General features: G+C 45.2%; 1 protein-coding gene across 1 annotated transcript in view; it reads left to right on the top strand.

The window, feature by feature from the left end:
* ANO3 (anoctamin 3) overlaps positions 1–20,335 on the top strand; it is a 1,942,403-nt gene that overhangs the window by 1,400,893 nt on the left and 521,175 nt on the right. The window contains exon 14 of the mRNA XM_085643623.1: positions 17,139–17,221. Within this exon, the coding sequence (XP_085499749.1) occupies positions 17,139–17,221 (83 nt within the window). The remainder of the gene's footprint in view (positions 1–17,138; positions 17,222–20,335) is intronic.

A 20,335-nucleotide genomic window follows, 5' to 3' on the forward strand; every position in this document is an offset into this window, starting at 1 on the left:
GGTTTTTGATCATCAATTTCAGTAGAATTTTGTTATAAATTGAATAACTGTTTTACTAGGATGTGAGCCCTGGTCAAGCTGCAACTACAATCCTAGTCAGGATAAGGCACAAGCAAACCCCAAATTCATCTGTGCTCAACCTCCTGGTAGCTTGGCATAGAGCATACTGGCTTAACTTAGGGGCAATGTGTTAGGTATTTGTACCACACTTCATACAATAAAGCAGTGAAAACACCAAACAAAAATACCCCACACCAGGTTAGAAATATAGAGCAACATGTATTAAATAGAACAGGAACAAAATGACGAAAATCCAATCAGTAGAACCAGAGTTATAATTTGTTTTAAAGAATAAACTGCAAAATAGTGCATAAAAGCATAAAGCACCAACCTGGCATGTCTGGTCACACTAGACCAGATCAAAGTCAAATGTTCAGGCCGACCCCGATGGAGCCGGGGTCAGATACAGTCCCAGATTAGTCCTGCTGAAGTTTTACCTTCTCAAATTTTGTGCCTAGAGTCCCGGTCGAGTTGGAGTATGTCACGAGAAGCAAGAAGAGAGTTGCAGGCGGTAGTCAGTATAGTACGAAGAGCAGGCTGGGCGTCGAGGACAGGCGGGATGAAGCTTTGAGTAGGTGGTCCCCTATGGGCAGTTGATGCTGCTGTGCAAAGAGACAGGCTGGCCTCGGCTCCCGCTAAACCTCTGTGCGAGCGGCACAGTTCCGATGCAAACGGGCCAATTCAGGGTCGCAAAGTGGCTAAAAGATTGATTTCAATAGGCCGTGAGCCACACAAAGGGTCCAAATAGCAATAGAGGTTAAATAAACTGAATATCCTTTGCGCAGCTCAGAGTAAATATAAGTACAGTCACTGTCCTTGACTGATATCTATTTATGTATTTCCCTGTGAGTGTATAGTTATATTATGGTATATTCGGTTTTTTTATATAGATCGACAATTACCCAGAGGCATCTAGGTGCTGCAACGATAAGGAAGAAATTTTGCCCACTAAAAGTTTAAACTAAGTTAGTTTTAAGAGCCATTTCTAAAGGCCAATAGGTCAGGAAGTGACTTAATGTGCAAGGGAAGGGAGTTCCAGAGTTTTGAGGCTCCTACTGCAAAACATCTTCCACCCCAAGGATAATGCCCAAACTTAGGGACAACAACATTCATAGCAGTACTAGAATGTAGTGATCTCTGTGGCTGGTACCATCAGTCTGGTCTTTGAGGAATCTAGGACGTAACTCATGTAAGACCCTAAAGGTGATACATAAGGCCTTGAAGCGCACTCTATGCTTTACAGGGAGCCAATGAAGCTTCCGTAATGCAGGTTTGGCTGACTGAAATTTAGGGATTCCCAATAGCAGCATGGCTGCCACATTTTGGAGAGCCTGGAGCTTGTTGCGTACTGCAGATGCAAATTGAGATGTAGGCCATTGCAGTAGTCAAGTGTAGCTAGGACTAGGGCAGTTACTATGGTTGCTTGTAGAGTAGGGGGATATAAGGCAAGACCTTCTTAATTATTTAAAGAATGTAGAAAGATATAGTTACATTTACTTGGTCCCCAAATGCAAGTTTGTTATCCATCAGGATACCTAAATTCTTAAGCTTGGTGTTTGGTGATGGTAGGGTTCCTAACTCCAAAGGCCAACAAGATGGCGCCCAGAAGGAGGTATCCTTCCCAAAGAGAAGAACCTCTGCATGGCTGAAATTTCATTTAAGACAGGTACGATCCATCCAGTCACTGATAGCTATCATACAGTTATGGAGGATCTGGCAGATGTTGTTGAGAGGATCGAAGAAGAATACAACAATTTGTATATTTCCAGAGTAAGATGTTAAGGAAAAGCTGAATTATTAAATCAGCAATGCCAGAGTCTTAAAAGCAAACAACGTGGAACTTAATGAAGATCCCTGGGGGTCTCCACATGGCAGGACAAAAGCATCCGACTCAAATTCTTTCAGGGATACTGTCTGTTACCTTCCACTTAGGAAGGAATTCAGGATGGACAAAGTCTGACCCTTGATCTGAATGCTGTTGAGATGGTCCACCAGCATACTGTGGTAGACTGTGTTGAAGGCCACAGATAGGTCTAGAAGGATGAGCACTGAATGGCCACCATTGTCCAAGGTATGTCTTATTTCCTCAGTGGCCTTCAATGGCACGGTTTCTTTGCTGTGACACCTCCTGAATCCAAACTGTGTGTGGTTCAAGAGCTCTTGCATCTGTATAAAAGTGGCCAATTGCTGATTTAATACTTTTTCAATTATGTTTGCAGGAAAACGTACTCTGGATACAGGTATATAGTTATTAGGGCCACTGGAGTCTAGGTTGAGTTTCTTTAGCAAGGGTAGTCTGGATGCCTTTTTCCAAAGAGTTGGAAACTGCCCAGTAGATAATGTTTTATTGAAGATTTGTATTATTTATTTTACAGTTTTATAGAGCGCGAACCAGACCCGTGAGGGTATCAGAGCGCTTTACAGGATTGAAGGGGGGGAATAAAACATAAGGGTTGGAGGGATCACACTGGGAGAGAAAGTTACAGGAGGGATACAGGAGGAGCACGCAGTTTAACCCCTTCGCCGCGGCGGGAATTCCGCCGCGGCGCTGGTGGGTGCGGGGGAGCAGCGCGGTGGCGCCGTGCTCATGACGGAGCCGCTCCGTCATGAGCCACAGTTGAGCTGTGCTCATGACGGAACGGTTCCGTCATGACTCCGCCCAGTTGCGTTGTCCCCCCGCACAGGCGGGGAAACAGCGCCGCGTGGGCGGAGCGGCCGCCAACGGTCGTGTCATGACGGAACCGTTCTGTCATGAGCACACGGCAACCGTGGCTCATGACGGAGCGGTTCCGTCATGAGCGGGGAAGGGGTTAAAGTCAAGCTACATGAGGGAGAAAAATTGAGGCATGCAGAGTAACAATAAAAAGGTTTCCAGTCCATAAAAATATAATAGTTTGAACAGGTAGTTATAAGGTACAAGAGGTAAGTCTATGAGGTGATTGTAAAGACTTCGCTAGATGAGGTATTTTCCCATTAAGATTGCCATGAGATGGTTGACAGAAACCTCTGGAGCCAGGTGCATGATGGAAGCAGGGCAAGAGCCGAAATGGTGAGCCTGACATTGTGACTTTAATCAGGTCAATTACTTGCTCTTTGGTCAGTGAGGTAAATTTAAAAAAGGTGGGGTTAGCTTTTTTATAATGGCTCAAGTTGTTTTCTTCAACTAAAAGTTGTGAAACTTTGTTCCACTCTGTTTCGAAAGTGAAAAGCCAGTATATTACAAAAAGAGGAACTGGCTTCTGATATATTACTTGAGGGAACATTAGAAAACTTTTTCACTGTCAAGAATAACACTTTAACTGAATCTTTTTCGACTCTATTTCCTGAATGGAGTAACAAGATCTCTCCTCCCTTATCAATTCTTTATATACTGCAATGTCATTCTTGTGTTTTACTTTTTAGGCATGGCTGTATTCTCTCCTCCAGTGCCTTTCTTGATTTCTGCAAATCTGTTTGTGTTGTTTTAAACTTTCAGAAAATCAAAGCATTGATGGTTTGTAGCGATGAGGCATGATGGTTTTCGCAGGGAATAGCTAGTGGGCCATGGCACAAAGCAAGTTAGTGGTGAGGTTTTCAAGATTATCAGCCAGTTCAGGCTGTGTATCCGAAAAAAGAAGGTTGAACAGGTCAGGTTCTATTTTAGACTATTGACAGTATGTTTGAGAGGATCAAATGGGGACTGGCCTATCTTGGTTAATATTTAGATTACACTGGATAGAGTGGTGATCAGATCAGCTTAAAGGTACGATATCCACAATAGTCGACAGACTGTTGTTGGTGAAGACCCCGTCCAGCAAGTGACCTGCCCTATGAATGGGGACTTTCACCAGCTTCTCAAGGCCAAAGCATGACAAGGTGTCCAATTTGAACTCAGTACCGTTGTCAGACGTGCCTCCAAATGGAAATTAAAAAACCCCTTAGAGCGTGAAGGTAGATCAGAGCAGGCAGTCTTTATTAGGGAAGTGATTTTATGATTGAAAACATTTCTCAGACTTTACAGGCAGTAAACAAGCATGCCATTCCATGATTGAGTTTTGGATAGTTCGAAGTAAAAAGATAATGGTTCACATGCTTTGGAATGAATCACTAGAAAGTTAGCTGAGACATTGTTTCGATAGACTATGGCTAGGCCGCCACCTCTCTTATGAGTCCTGTCGGCCCTGAAGTTTGCATAGCTCAGTGGAATTGCTAGAACCAAGTCAGGGCTTGAGGCGGGGTCTACCGAGTTTCCAATAATAAGAACAATATTGGGATTGTAGTGGTCAGCAAAAAGGGACAATTCTGTTTTATGTTTGATGAGTGACCTTGCATTTAGAAGTGCACACATACACATCAGATGTGAAAAATCCTTTTTCTGGTCCCTGCAAGTCGAGTTTCTGTGCCTGGGGAACAATACCATGATCATACAGGCTTTCCCTAAGCTTTCTACACCTCTAACAGCTTGAGTTAGGGGAGGAGATCATCATATCCGGGTTAACTTTAAGGCACTTTGAATTCTTACCTTCAGGGTTCAGAGCAAGCAGAGCCTTGTGGGTAGTAGTTCCTTCTAAGGGGAGGATGTACAAATGGCTAGGGTGTATGGAGCTAGGCGTGGTCCTGGCGTCTTCGGCTTGCCAGTGGAATGCCAGCTACACTATCCGGGGTCCAGCAACCCTGCTTACCTTAACAGGCTCCCCTGAAAAGAAGAAACTGCTGGTAAATTAAAATGAAACTAAAATAAACGTGAGGAAGCAGGAACACATAAAATGAATAAAAAGAGATTAAAACCCGCTAGAGGTGGCACCCACTCCTATAGGAGCCAGGCACCTCCTGATAAAAGGTCACCAGGATGCCTACAAGGAAAGTAATGTGGGCAGTGATAAGCCTAGAGTATATGAGCAATCAAACATCCAAATCTGAGATGCACAGATGTGTTGGCTGTAGAGTAAATAGCCCACCATGAAGGAGGTGTAGCTAAGGAGGCATGGCCAAATTCTAACGCTGTTTAGCATATGGCTGGGAAAATGGTGGTCAAAGTAAAAACCCAATCCAGGCTCCAGTAACCCCGCTTACCTTAACAGGCTCCCCAGGAACACATAACATTAATAAAAATGGTTTGAAACCCGCTAGAGGTGGTGCCCATTGCTACAGGAGCCAGGCACCTCCTGATAAAAGGGCACAATGGTGCCTACAAGGAAAGTCATGTGGGCAGTAATAAGCGTAGAGTATATGAGCAATGGGACCTCCAAATGGAGCTTTATATATGATATACACATATGTCTCTGGACCAGAACCCCCATCAATATCAAAATTGCTCCTACCCTTCTGCAATAAAAAAAAACAGAATAGTTCAATTTATAGAGCACTTCTGTGTCACACAAATACCAGCAAATAGGTATATATGTTAGGTCCTTAATTGTATTGAATCTTTGAATATGCTGTCTTTATATTTCATTTACATCGCTCTCTATGTTTCCTGTGGAATGAATATTACCAATTCTTATAGCTGCAAGCTTTGGCATGTTAAATGCATAGATTGATACACCCAATTGTATTATGTAAAGTACTTAATGTAAACTGATATGTATATGCAGCGATTACAAGCATCTGACGGGGCAGATCTTTGTTTCACTTGGGAACTCCATCTGGGTGAAATGTTGTGGGAGAAAAGGAATTAACAGGGGAACTGGATTTGGTATTCCTAATTTCCTTACTAATTCCAAACTTTTCAATGATATCTCACAGTTCCATTTGTAATTCAGGGCAACTTTGCAATCTGGGGATTGAAAGGAGTAAAAGTCCCATCCTTGATAATGGGAGGAATCAGGGTGCTCAGTTGTCCTTTAGAATGGAATACCCCGTACTCATTAAGCCAACACGTGTCTCGCACATTCTTGGTGCGCAAGCCAGGAACTTTCTCAAGGCTACTATCCTGAGCAGCATAAAGTACAACAAGAGATAACCAGTAACATAAAACACAGCATTTATGTGCAGTACATCATACCAAGAATAGGACAGACTGGAGGAAAAAAGGGCAAGTGAGGGACCAAAAGAAAGAAAAGAAGAAAACATTTACATACACAACCCAGAAGATAAGGGTTCATCAGTATAAGTGATAGTTCAACAATGTAAAGGGAATATCACAAGGGTCAAACCCAAGGAGAAAAAAACATAATAATATTTCAAATGTAAAGACAAACCGAAGGATATCATCATGCAGTACAATTGGTATGCAGACAGGTTAAGCACAGCGTAAACAAGTCACAATCAAAATTGAGGGAATAGAGGCCAAGCGTAATATGTATATATTTTGATATCGCATTTATATATATACGTAGCTTGACCTTTTTAAATTCACCCGTAAAATCAAACTGAGATCTTTCTTTTACAACAAACCTCAAAAACCTTACATACACCAGAGAATCATTCTATAACACATATCTGTGCAAGACATAGAAAATATAGATATGCTTGCCAACCTATCAGAACCAGGAACTCACTCCAGCTACCTAATGGACACAGCATCGGAACTAGGTATCAACACTAGTGTCACCAAAACTATGACTGTAAAAAGATAGAACTGTATGGACACAAGTATGGAGACTCTGCAGTCATAAAGATACTACTTGTAAAATACATTTGTGAATAGTAAGAAATCCTAAAGTTACACAAAAGCGTATGCTTCCCTTTGTGAACCAGCCCGTATAACTTACACTATATATTCTATCATTTACTCTTAAATGTGGTGACTGGCTAGTACTTCTGTTCAAGTCTAAAGTACAACTGAATATTCAACACAATTAAAGAAATATATTGAATTGTTTTATATATTTTTTTTTAATACCAAATTGTATTGACTTTTTATGGTACCATCTGGGCAGCAGCCCTACATACACATGTTGACGATAGTTCAAAAGTACCAAGTTTGTATACATTATTAACTACAATTTGCATATATAACAACAAAAACTTTGCACAGACAGTTCCATTACCCATGCATTTTAGTAAGTATGTTTGAGTACCTGCATAGGTGATGATAAGATAGAATGTGTGGTATGTTGTGGTCACGGAAGTGTGGAGAGGTTCACTCATCAGGGGGTCTAAGAGGGAGTGGGGGAGCTCGATACCCCGATATGTTGCCCATCGGGACCATATTTTCCTGTGTTTCTGGGGCAGCCTCGTGCTTGGAATACCACAATCTCTATGCCCATGCATCTATCTAGTTCTTTTCACCATTTCCCCAACATCGGGGGGAGGCCCCCTTCCATTACAGGGCAATGTCAAACTTGGCAATAGTGAGGGCAAGGAAGAGCAGATGCTGTTTATACTGATTTCCCCTATCCAGTCAGTACTGTGTAGTAAAAATAATTTAGGGTCGTATGGAAGATCCCAGGATAGTACCCTGCCCAGGCATTGAGACATTATGCCAAAAGGGCTGCATAGCTGTACAGTTCCAGGCTACATGTATAAATGTTCCCTCGTCTCTTTCACAGCGTAAACACTGGGGGATTGGATGACCCCCATACTCCAGAGATGGAGTTGTTTATAATACATCCGGTGTACATATTTAAATTGAATGAGGTGGTATCGATAAGACACGGCCACGCCCCGGGGACTAGCTATGTCCTCGGCCCAGTCATCGTCAGTTAAGTCTGGTATGTTATCCTGCCACGCTCCTCTAATCTTATGTAGTGTCGTTCTAGAGTGCGTCGTCAGAGTCTGATAGATTTGTCGAATTTTATGGGCCCCCAGATTGCCCATGAGAAGGCTGCCTTCAAGGGGGTGGGACTTTGGAAGGCTGTCCAGGGTGAGAATCTTGAGAGTGAGAGCGTGGCACAATTGAAGGTATTTATAGAATTGGGTTTTATGCAATTAAAATTCTGTCTGTAACTGTTGGAAGGAATTTAAGGTAGTGCCCTTCATGACATCACCAAGTGTGGATATGCCCATCAGGTTCTATTTGTGGAATCCTGTTAAAGCCGCCACCTGGCGCAGGTGGATACTATGCCACAGGGGACTCACCCGGGTCAGGCGTCCATGCCACCCAATTTGCCCTACAGTATACCTCCAGAGCCGAACTGTTATGCTGGCATGGGGGATAGAGTCTAGACTCTGTGTACTGTATAGTAGCTGAAGGAGGGGGTCACCCTCCATCGCTGCGTGCTCCAGTGCGAACGCCGGGTCCATTGGAGAGTTATACCACCATTCATTTATGATTAATAAATGGGAGGCAGCGTAATATGAATATACGTCTGCCGCTGTGATGCCGCCGCAATACGTTGATCGTGCACAGGTTTGTAGTGCAACCCGAACTGCCCCTCCATTCCATAGGAATTTATTATGGATCGCGTTTATTTGCCCAAACCATGATCACGGTTATGTGGTACGGGAAGTTCTGTAGCTGATAGAGTATTCTAGGTAAAGCGACCATCTTAAAAATCACTGAGCGCCCATACAGCTAGAGTGGGAGAGATAACCATATTTTTGTCTCCTCTCGGAGGCTGGCAAGAAGTGGATTTATGTTATGTGCCTATGAAATCTTTGAGCAAGGTGACATGATAATCAAGTATTTAAATCCCTATGTTGCGTGCGTGAACTGGGCCGCCTATGTGCCTCTACCCTGGTTCCCACACACCGGGAACAGTACAGATTTAGAGGGGTTGGTATGAAGCCCAGTGGTCTTACCGAAGACTCGGAGGATCTGCAGGACACGTGGCCCCGAGATCCATGGGTCTGTCATAAAGAGAAGGACGTCGTCCGCATATAACGCAATGTGGTTGGGTTGCGACTGTGGCCACTCATATACCCAGAGCACTGGATCACTGCGTACCCACACCGCCACGGGTTCTACTGCTAGGGCGAATAAAAGTGGGGACAGGGGTTAGCCCTGTCTTGTGCCGCAACAAATGGGAAAGGGGGCCGAGTGGTGACCTGCATTGCGCACTGAGGCAGTTGGTTCTGTGTACAGTAAACACATGTATGCTAGGAAACGCGGGCCAAAATTAACAGTTTTAAGGAGTTGGAAGAGGTACTCCAAACTAAGGGAGTCAAATGCATTATCAATATCGGCAAGTAGTATGGCCGCGGGGCGCCCCAGCTCCAGGGCCGCCACCATGGCGTTATGAACCTGACGGATGTGATGGCGAGTGGCCCGGTGTGGCATAAAGCCGGATTGATCTAAATGAATCAGATCTTGTATACAGGCCCGCAGGCGATCGGCTAGGACCTTGCCAAATATTTTGGGCTCAAAATTAATTAGAGAGATGGGACGATATGAAGATTGAACTTCCGGTGGGCGGCCTGGCTTTAAGAAGAGGACAATCTCGGCTTGCCACCAATCCTGTGCATCCTGTATTGCCTCTAATAAGTGTGGGCCTACTGTGGACATAAGTGATCGAAGAAATTCCATGGGGAATCCATTGGGACCATTGACACCAGTGCCACAATTTGATTTGTTTTGAGATTCAAATAGCGCCTGAATCACCCCCTAAGGGGTATCTCTGCCCTTGCAAACTGCTTAGACGGTCAGCAACAGGGGTATGAGTTAAAACAATGTAGTCTTCATAAGCCTTCGGAACTGCAGGTGATCAGAGCATTCCCACAAATGTATGGGAAGTTGGTTCCAGAAGGTAGGGGCTAAGTGGAAGAAGGCTTTCCTGCCTAGCTGAGCTTTTTTACAGCGTGTGACCACAAGTAGGGATTTGGTCCCAGAGCGTAGTGTACTAGGAGGCCGATATTATTTGAATTTCTCTGCCAAATAACTGGGGCTTTTGCCATTTAGGGCTTTATGCACAATGCAGCAGATCTTCAAGTGAATTTGTTTCCGCACTGGCAGCCAATGTAATCTCTGCAAGAGAGGGAGGAAAGGGGTAAGAACAGGAACATTGGAGACCAGTCGGGCAGAGGTGTTTTAGACCACTTGCAATTGTTTCAAAGATGCTTCACTGGCTGAGATCAGCAACGCGTTGCAGTAGTCTAATTGACTTAGTACTAGTGCCTGTATCAAGGTTTTCCGAGTGAACAAGGGGATAAAAGGAAATACTCTTCGCCAAAGACCTACAGCATGGAAGCAAGCGCAAATGGTGGTAGAAGCCTGCTCCTTCATAGTTAATTTCTGGTCCAGGCGGACCCCTAGATTTTTGTCCGCAGTCTTAGGTTCTGGTGCAGGTCCCAATTCCGTTGGCCACCAGCTCGGGGACCATCTCAAAGGAGCGTCACCAAACAGCACGATTTCCGTTTTACGAGCGTTGAGCTGGAGGAAATTTTGCCTCGTCCAGCTGGCTATAGCTTTCATGCCTTCTGAGAAGATGGACTATTAGGGTTGTGTCTATCAAAGGGTAACAGGAGCTGAATACCATCAGCATAGGAGATAGGTATAAAACCTAACTTCCTGAGTAGACCTGCCAAATGAGCAACATAGATGTTAAATAAAGTGGGACTGAGACAGGATCCCTGGGGTACTCCTTTGGTCAGTTCTGTGTTCTCAGAACGGAAGGGACCTAGATTAATAGTCTGAGTTCTGTGCGTGAGGAAACTCGACATCCATTGTAAGGCTATTCCTTGTATCCCAATCTCACTGAGTCTCATGAGCAAAATTTGGTGTGAGATGAAAGCCGCCGACAAGTCAAGCAGCACAAGTATAACTGCCTGTCCGTTGTCCAGAGCCTGTCATGATGGCAATCAAGGCTGACTCAGTGCTGTGTCTGGGTCTAAAACCAGACTGAGATGGATCAAAACAGCTGGATTCCTCGAAAAAGTCTGAAAGATGTTTATTAATATGTTTTTCTAACAGCTTACTCAGGAGAGGTAGCAGTGAGATGGGACGATAATTAGTCAAGTCATCCATAGGATCCTTAAGGTTCTTCCTTATCGGTGTTATTTGAGCTGCCTTCCACTCGGTAGGGACATAACCTTTATTTAGTGAGAGGTTAAGAATAGAGCAGATGGGGATGGCGAGTTGTTTGGATAGTAATGAGGTAATCCTTGCCGGGATTATGTCAAGGGGGAGCCAGATTTAACAGTAGCGAGGAGAGACTTAACTGCATCGGGCGTAACCAAGGGGAAGTATTCCAACTTCTGGAGGGTAGCTCGAGTGGATGCAAGATCATCAAATGAATCGAGTTGGGCTCCTCTATGTCGTGTAATTTTGTCGTAGATCAGATCAATTTTATTTGTAAAGTGTGTCGCTGTTTTGTCACATAGGGCTTGCGAGGGTGCCTGCTCGTTATTACATGCCTCTAGGTGAGTAAACGTTTTGAGTATCATATAGAGGGTTTTAGGAGCATTCCCAGCCTGCTCCAACTGTAGAATAATATGAGCTTTGCGGGCAAGTCTTATGTTTTTATAATATTTTAGAGAGACAATTTATAGTATGTTTTATCTAGTGTATTATGGGAGAGGCGCCAACGCCGCTCCAATTTACTACAGAGCCTTTTCTCTGTTTTGAGACTGGGGGAGAACCAAGCTGATTGAGAGCGCCTGCTTGAGCTTGTACTCTGCTTTAGAGGGGCTAATTGATCCATGGCCGTTGTTATTATAGACTTGTACTGGACTAAACCAGTCTCTATGTTCTCCTTGTCGAGATTCCATGGGTTAGGAGTTAGGTCCTGAAAGTTGTCAGGAGTGACTTTGTGCCACTGTCTGCGCCAGCCCCTATATGTAGATTGCACGTTAAGTGCCATAGGACTCCTAAATTGGAACTCAATCAATGAGTGGCGGTCCAAGTGAGGGGGCTCGCATCTCTACATCGCACGTTCGATGACTTAGTGAACACAAGATCTAGCGTATGTCCTGCTAGGTGAGTGGGGCCCCCATTGATCTTATTTAAATCTAGTGAGAGTAAGTCTGTTAAAAATTATGCAGCTTCCAGATTCAGGGTGTCTTCACTATGCACATTGAAGTCACCCAATAAAATAGAATTTTGTGTGGAAATGGCATACGGGGAAATTAATTCCCATAATTGAGGAGTGAAATTTCGGATAGGCCTGGGAGGACGGTACACCAGGGTGCCTTTCCAACAGTGTTGGGGGTGAAGGTCAATTCTAAAGACTAGCACTTCCATGCTGTCATTGCTTAGTTTCTCCAATACAGGTATTTTAATGGAGTCCTTATATACTATAGCAATACCCTCTCCGACCTTAGTAGGCCTATCCAACCGTAGGATGCGATATCCTTCTGGTAGTGATATTGTTATAGCAGGGGTGGAGCTTGATTTTAGCCACGTCTCAGTTTGGAAGCCGATATCGGGACGTTTGGGAGATAAAAGGTCCCATATTTCTACCACGTGTTTAGGAAGTGATCTTATGTTCCCAAGCAGACAGTTCCAATCTTGATTCCCCATAGAGTGCTGAGAGGAGGAATCTATCAATGCTTGAGAGCAGGGCTGTTTTTTGCTAATATCTTGCGTGATATTGTCGAGGAGAGGCTGAGTGAAGTGCATGCTCTGTAATCTACAATAGTTGCATGCAAAGGGCCCTTCCATTATCATTGGAGTACAGGGGGCAGCCATGGTCAAGTGAGGGTCTTTGTCTAAATAAACTTGTCTACTCTCTAGTAATTTCTGGGTAGTGTATACACCGGTACAGTTAGAATAGGTGTGAGAATCTGACCTGAAACATGCAGGTGTTCTGGCTCCTGGTGAGGACCGGGCGCGGGCAGGCGCAGACGGGCTTGCCTTAGGTGCGCCGGCGGCGTGTCCGCTGCGCATCGTGCCAGGCATGCCACTAATATAGGGAAGGTCAGCTACTAGAGCGCTGACCTCCGTGTCTTTGCCCCCAAGTGCTAGGAACGACTTCCTCCTGTTCGCAATCTCCTTCCACTCAATCGGGAAAAACCTGTGGTGGACCGAGGAGAAATGCAAATGAAGGCACGGGAGTGGGATGCAGCAGGTGAGTAAAACAGAGCTCACATGCAGTTAAAATCAATGTGCAAAGCAAGTGTGCAATTTCTTTCAATTTGCTGTGCGGATTAAAATATTATGCCCCAAACTTAAGCGCGTCCCTTTTAGTTCATCAGCTGTAATGGGGCGTCATGTTGGTCTCTCATCTGATCAGTGAGTCTCGGGGGGGATATCTCTAAGGAACTCCACGATGAGGGTCTCTGAGAGCTGCTCTTGTCTCGTATATAATGTAGAGAAATACTGCTCAAATTCTGCGGCAACAGCCCCGGGAGAAGAATGTAAAACACCATCTACCCCTCGGATAATTGGAACAGCGGCCGGGGACCGTCCCACCTGACACAACCTATGCAGCATTTTGCTTGATTTGTCCCCCCATTGATAAATCCAGTGTTGCGACACCAATCAGATTTCTTTTGCCTCGTCCATGAGCTGTTGTTGTATCTGTTGTTGTGCTTGGAGTAAATTGTGCAGGAGGGAGGGACTGGGATCATAAATATATTGTGTCTCTAGGGATGCGTGATGGGCCTCAAGTTCAGCCCGTTGGGCGGAGTGCTTGCGTTTCTCATTCGGATTGTGGGTGTAAAGCTTCCCAGAGGGTTACCTTGGATGGGGCAGAGGCGACGTTCATGTCTAGGTACTCCTGTATTGCCCCAGTAAGTGACTCTTGATATTCAGGGTCCCGAAGGTGCCATGGGAAATTCGTCACTGAAAGGGAGGTTTTTGGGAGTGCGTATGGAGTCTAACAGTGACCGGGGAATGGTCTGACAACCCCCTGGGGTGGTGAGAGACTTGTTAAAATCTATGAATGTAACTGCGCGACATGAACATATAATCTATCCGGGATAGGGAACCATGGACGGTGGACATATAAGTGTTGCCTACCTTGGCGGGGTGATATTCACGCCATATGTCTGAACATCCCAGTGTGTTGGTGAGCAGGGACAATTTAGATACATCCGTTGAGGGACCTGAGCTGGACCTGTGCCTTCTATCAAGTGGCAACATGACATCATTCCAGACCTTTCCCAAAAGGGTTATAGCTGCCCGGAGGTCACTCCATTGATGGGTGATTTTGTCAACGAAAGTAGTCCCCAAATGGAGGGAAGTGGTGCGTAGATACTACCGATGTTAATGTGCTCTCCGTATATTGTACCTGTTAGTAGGATATACCTACCCCCGGGATCCACCCAATGCTTCATGTGGATGTAGGGGACACTGCGGTGGATGAGAATAGCTGTCCCCCAGGATCCTCTTGTGAAACCAGCATGATATATCAGATGGCATCCATACCTGGCCAAGCAGGAAGCCTTGGTGCCCAATAAATGAGTCTCCTGTAGGACAGGGATGTTGTCTTCTTCGTATCGCGTAGCCTGGCAGAGAATGGCACCCCGTTTGGTTTTGTTGAGTAGCCCCCTGACATTCCAAGATACCACTGTCAGGTCTCCAAGTGGAGGAACACTTGCCTGAGCAGCCATCTATTGTTTATATGTGCATACCGAGCACCTAGCTTAGCGGGTGTTTGATTGTGTGCTTGCGTGCATGTGAGAACTAAACATGTCATAACCAAGAACCCCGTGAACCCCCTATCCTTCCCCCCCTAATTCTGCCATAAACAAGAAGCATCTGTCGAGGTGTAGGGTGCCCCAGCCCCCAACAGGAGAGCCCAGAGTCCCCCCTGTGATGGTTCCCAAACTTTCCCCAGAACTTCAAAATGGGGTAAAAATGTTCGGGGCTGGGAAGTCACATTGCGTCTTGTCCACGCCTACTCAGTGCTGATACAGACAGAGCAGTCCTAAGTGTCGAACAATCGGTAGGAGCCAGAACCATAGTACTCCGGCCATCAGTTCTGTTCAAGATGTCCACTCAGGGCCCGCGGAGCTGCGGTCGGATCCAGATCTGTGATGCCGCTTTAATTTTGTCCTTCTAGATCGATTTAGCTGCACACCTCGGGAAGAATCAGACTCCAGTGGCGGCGGAGAATGAAGCTTCAGCTGAGATCGTTCGTCTGACCAAGCGAAAACAGCCTCAGGCGTGTCAAAGAAATGGAACTTTGAGTTATAGACAACACATAGCCTAGTGGGATATAGGAGCGTATTTTGAATATTAAGATCTCGCAGCCATCGTTTTGCTGCCATGAAAGATTGGCGTTGTTGTTGCAGTAGGTGGGGGTAGTCCGGGAATATCATTATTGAACGGGAATCAAAGATAAGTTTGTCCTTGTGTTATCTAGTGAATTGTAATACTGCGTCCCTGTCAGCATATTTGAGCAATTTGGCGATAACTGGCCTTGGTTTTCCCCAGGGGGGGTTTCTTCATCAGTGCCTGGTGGACTCTCTCAACCACGAAGCAAGTGGATAGCATATTTTCTGGTAGGAGATTTCTGAGCCACTGGGTGAGGAAATGGTTCATGGAGGTACCTTCACAGCCCTCCGTGAAACCCACAAAACGAAGGTTGTTGCATCTGGCCCGGCCTTCTGCATCTTCCATCCTGGATTCCAGCTCTTGTGAGATCACTGTCAATTTGTTGACTCTCTGCTATAGGGTGGTCACCGTATCTTTAACGGTTGAGAACCACGCCTCCGTTTCAGTAATGCGATCTCTCCTGGCAAAGGAAGGAGACCTCAGATCCTACAGAACTAATTTTGGCATCAAGTGTGTCCCTGGCCTCCGTGATGGCTGCTAAGAGCGCTGGGTTGTCTGGTACAGCTCCACTCGTGGCCCCCCTCCCGAAGTCGTGGTATATTAATCTAGAGGGCCTTGTTTTACACCTGCTCAGCCTGGCTTATCCTTCCCCATAAATTGTGCTGTGGGATGGTCAATCCAAGGACCCGTGTGATCCGCTGCCAGGGGTTCCGTGGATTTTGTAGGGAGGATCGCCACAGGCCGCGGTGCGTCGTGGAGCTAGCACACCAGGGGACCCACAGGGGTGCCACAGGCCGGTCCTCAAGGAAACTAGCCGTTCCTGAGCCACAAGCCATACCAAGCCTAGCTCAGCGCCCTCCGCAGCCCTCAACGGCCAGTCAAGTAGGCACCACTACCGGGACCAAACTCGCGGGACCACCATCCAGCCGCGTGCCCCGCTGCGCTGTCCAGAGTCCGGACTGATCCCGTCATTCAGATTTTGGTGTACGGTACTCCCGCCACTTGCAGCACAGTCTAGGCACAGCTGTAATGTCCCACCGAGTACGTCAATGAGGCCTAGAGAGGGTCCAGTAATTCCCCCGAGTAGAGGGAGGCAGTCGCCGACCGAGGTGCCCCAGCGCAAGAATCAACAGCATGCCCAGGGTCCACCCGGCACTGATCAAACAGGAGGAGGGCCCAGCACGCTCAGGTTCCGAGTTTAGAAGGCCATTATGGTGCCATGTCAGGCAGGAAACCGTACCTCCACTCCCCACAGAGGCTCAGCTCCAATGTGCCCACCAGCTGAAATGTAGGCCCAGACGTGTCCCACCGGCATGGAGAATCCCATGCAGGGAGAGAAGGGGGAGAGGCCCGGCGGGACTAGCGAATAGCTCTTCTGGAGACCCAGCGGGGTCCACACCTCCACCAGCTGGAGCCCAGACCCAGGCGGGCTCTGCCACCAGAGAAAGAAAAAAACAGTTCAGGCCAAGAGGTCCACCCACAATCAGGGCTACAGCCAGGGATCTGGCGGCAGCCGCCGCCACCATGAGCCCACAACGAGCCCCAGGGCACAAGTGCCCCCGGCAGCCCACACCCGCCCCCCCCCGACGGATGCTCCCCCTCACCTCAGGGGCCCGATACGACCCCAAGACTCTCAGTGATGTTCCGTCAGGGGCAGGGAAGCAGGAGGCAGGGAAGCCCATGCCATGCTCCGGGAAAACTCAGCGAGTAATACCCGGCCGGCGCTCCACTTCGTAACACAGCAAATGTTGTTCCAGGCTTTATTTTAGTCCTTCCAACATCTGATGTGCTGCACTGAGTAAGATTATGGTAGGATTTAGCAGGATTATTAAGAGTGGACGCACGGAGCTCAGTTAAGCAGCGTCCGCCATGTTGGCTGTCCAAGCCATGCCCCCGAAATGTTTTATATTTGATTACTAATGTACTCTATGTGATTTTTTCCCCCCTGTAATCGTTTGATTGTAGCCAGCACTCTAAAGTTTTCCATGATTTCTGTTTTGTTCATAATAAAAATGAACTTTTTGAAAAATTATCTAATAAAATATATATGTTTTTTCAGCTACAGTCTTCCTTGAGTTTTGGAAAAGAAGGAGAGCTGTACTCACCTATGACTGGGACTTAATAGATTGGGAAGACGAAGAGGTAAAGTGCTATTAACCAAATGCTTTATGTAGAGTGTTTATGCTATCAAGTCGTTATTGGCCTTTTTTGTGTTGCGCTTTGATGGACATTGAGATTCTTTTTTTTATTACATGAACAACAAGTGTATGGGTAATTTGAAAGATGCATGATTATTGTTGAAGCTTAAAAGTGTATCATAAAAATGTCAGACAAAGTGGCTATCAACCTGGATCATAAAAATCTTGTGGCAGGTTACACAAAAAAAAAATGTTTCTAGAGTGTGTGTGCTACACTTCCACTCAGGAGGCAGATTAAATCACTAATGGGCAAGTGGTGGTATGGGCCAGTCTATGGCAGATCTCCCTTGGTACAATATTGCTTCTGATGGTCCTTACCTGTCGAGTAGCTAGGGTATAATAGAAACCTCCCTCTATCTCTGGAGGTAATTGAATAGTGATAACTACTATTAGGTAAGTGAAAAAACGTTCTAGCCTCTACTACCTCCTTATTAGAGCATAAACATAAAACATGTATTAAATCAAGAATTCCATTATTGCATTTGTCGCATACCCAACTATCTTCATCTAAGTCACTCCTTTTTTTTGTGTGAGCCTTTAGAGGTAGTATACCTAGTCGAAGCATGATAATACATCTCCGGATACTATGCTCCAGAGTAAATCTTACATACTGTTTGGAGGTCTTAAACGCTATAGTGGGGGTGAGAGATATATAGTGAGATAGTTGCATGCAATGTGCCTTATCAAGCTCATAGCTTAATTGGGGAGTCATATTTTGAAAAAAAGACCTTCAAGTGTGCCGGGGACAAGGATTGGAGGATGCTTTCAGTACATTGAAAGTATTCTAAAGCAGTCTTAAAATCTGTTTTAAAAGGGTCTTGGTTTTTTTCCGACTTATAAGTTTCATGCTTTAGTAAGGCCCTTAAATAACATTCTTCAGCATGCAAGAGTTTAAAAGCCCATCTGATTATGATGGCCAAAGATATTTAGAATGCACTTACAGGTGCAAGTTCTAAGCAAACGATCTGTTACCGGGATGGCCTGACAACAATGTTATTTTATGTAATAGTTTGCCTTTACTAATATTCAGTATGTTCCATCTAGCTATTGGGATATACTCCATGGCATAGGTGTTTAGTTGGAGGGATTCTTGCCCTATATATAATTCTAAAAGACCATAAAAGTGCCTTTTTCCCAAAGAGGAGTCGAATTTCCGTAGGGCATTTATATGTGCTACTGCTGTTTTGTTTCATCTGTTGTAGGAGGGAAGGTACTTCCAGGGTTTGTGAAAAGACTTGCCCAAGATAGGTGTAGGCTTTTGCCACCTCGAGTGTAGTACCACCTAATTTCCATTTATAACGAGTATGATGTTTCCTACCTCTAAAAGGGACTACCTTAATCTTAGAGATGTTCACCTTTAGGTATTTATCTTCTGAATAGTTAGTGAGTGCACCTATATTTCTCTGTAAGCCCAATGAGGTAAGATCAACAATTACTACTTTGTCGGTGTACATTAACACATGTATATTTACTGATGCTACTTTGGGGCAGAAGAGGGGGAGCTAATAGGCAACCCTGCTTTAGGCCATTCAGGGTGGGACTCTTTTGAGTCAGGCCTTCATCCCATCTGAACTTTACACCATGTTGCAACACTTTTCTCATTCACACCGATAGAAATGTATGTGCATGACCAGAACTTTAGGGCCAACAATGGAGAAAAAATACACAGTCGAAGCTGTGCCTTTGAGGACTCGTTTGACATACACCAGTTCTTATGTGGCACAGTCATGGTGTTTCCCATCACTGCTTTGTCACTGCACCCTAATTATAAAAAGATTGCTGGTGCAAGGGTAGGAATATACTTTTATTTACATGGGAAAAATTACTTTGAAATGGCGTGGCAAAATATGTGTGATCCGCATTGCAGAGGAGGCCATACGAATGGCTGCAGCTCTTTCTGTAATTCTGCATCTCTTTCTATAATACCAAAGGCACAAAAAAGAGTGAAAACGCCACTTTGTAATATGGCCCTTGGACTCAATCAGGACATGGAATTTTACAACATACTTAATTGCCTGGTTGTGGGTTTCTGTGTTATTTTATGTCTAGTGTACTACATCATTCACTTCAACCACTCTTGCCCCAAAAAACAGAACCAAAAATGCAATCATAGTTTACTTTGTGAATAACAGTAAGCTTGTACTTCTCCCCTAGCTATTTCAACAATAGTAGGCTCATTCAACATAGGTCATGGAGTGCCAAATCTGGAACATATGTTCAGTCCAGCCACAAGTGATATATTTACATAAAATTAATCTAAACAGAACACATTTGCATAGTAACTGTTATTCTGAAATTTGCCTTAGGCCTACTCCTTCTGTAATCATGTTGAGCATCCCCGTCTACTCTTCTATGCAAGGACAGGGTTCAGCTCCTGCTAATCAGTAGTTCCAAAAGGTATTCAGTTGGGCCACATCTTGAAAGGGATTGCCATCATCTGTGGACAGAAAATATGCTTTGTAATACTTGCCACAAGACTGTGGACCATCCTTGGGGCCGTTCCTTTTGTGGTCCCTCCTTATCCACTCAGACTATTAGATGAAAGGTGATGTCATTTCTAACTGCTGACACATTAGTGGCACTCATAACAAATTCTAAAAACATCTTGTTTTTTTGGGCTACTTTACAACCGTATATGTCAGATGTCAATGCACTGAAGTCTTGATACTACAGCTCTTTTTATATTTATATATATATGGCATTATTTCATTATCAAATCCTCGTTGCTTAATAATAATAAGGCTATTTCTAAAGCACTTGGTTGAACCTAATGGCGTGTCCCAGTGCTGCGAGAGAGTGACCAGAGAAAGAGATATCATGCCACATGTTTATCTACTTGCCGAAACTGAAATTCATGACTGCGCTGGCATCTAGGGGAAATAGACATGTTTTTAGTCTCCTACGGAACAGTAGCTACGATGGTTCCATCCTCAGATGGAGCGGTAGGGAATCCCATGCCTGAGCCACTAGAAAAGCAAAGGAGCGACCGCCCCATCTAGCTTTCCTTCACCAGCGGCATAACTGCCTGGTTCGTTCCACAGGATCTGAGATTACGGCT

The sequence above is a fragment of the Triturus cristatus genome, chromosome 3_1 (assembly GCF_964204655.1).
Source record: "Triturus cristatus chromosome 3_1, aTriCri1.1, whole genome shotgun sequence".
Lineage (NCBI taxonomy): Eukaryota > Metazoa > Chordata > Amphibia > Caudata > Salamandridae > Triturus > Triturus cristatus.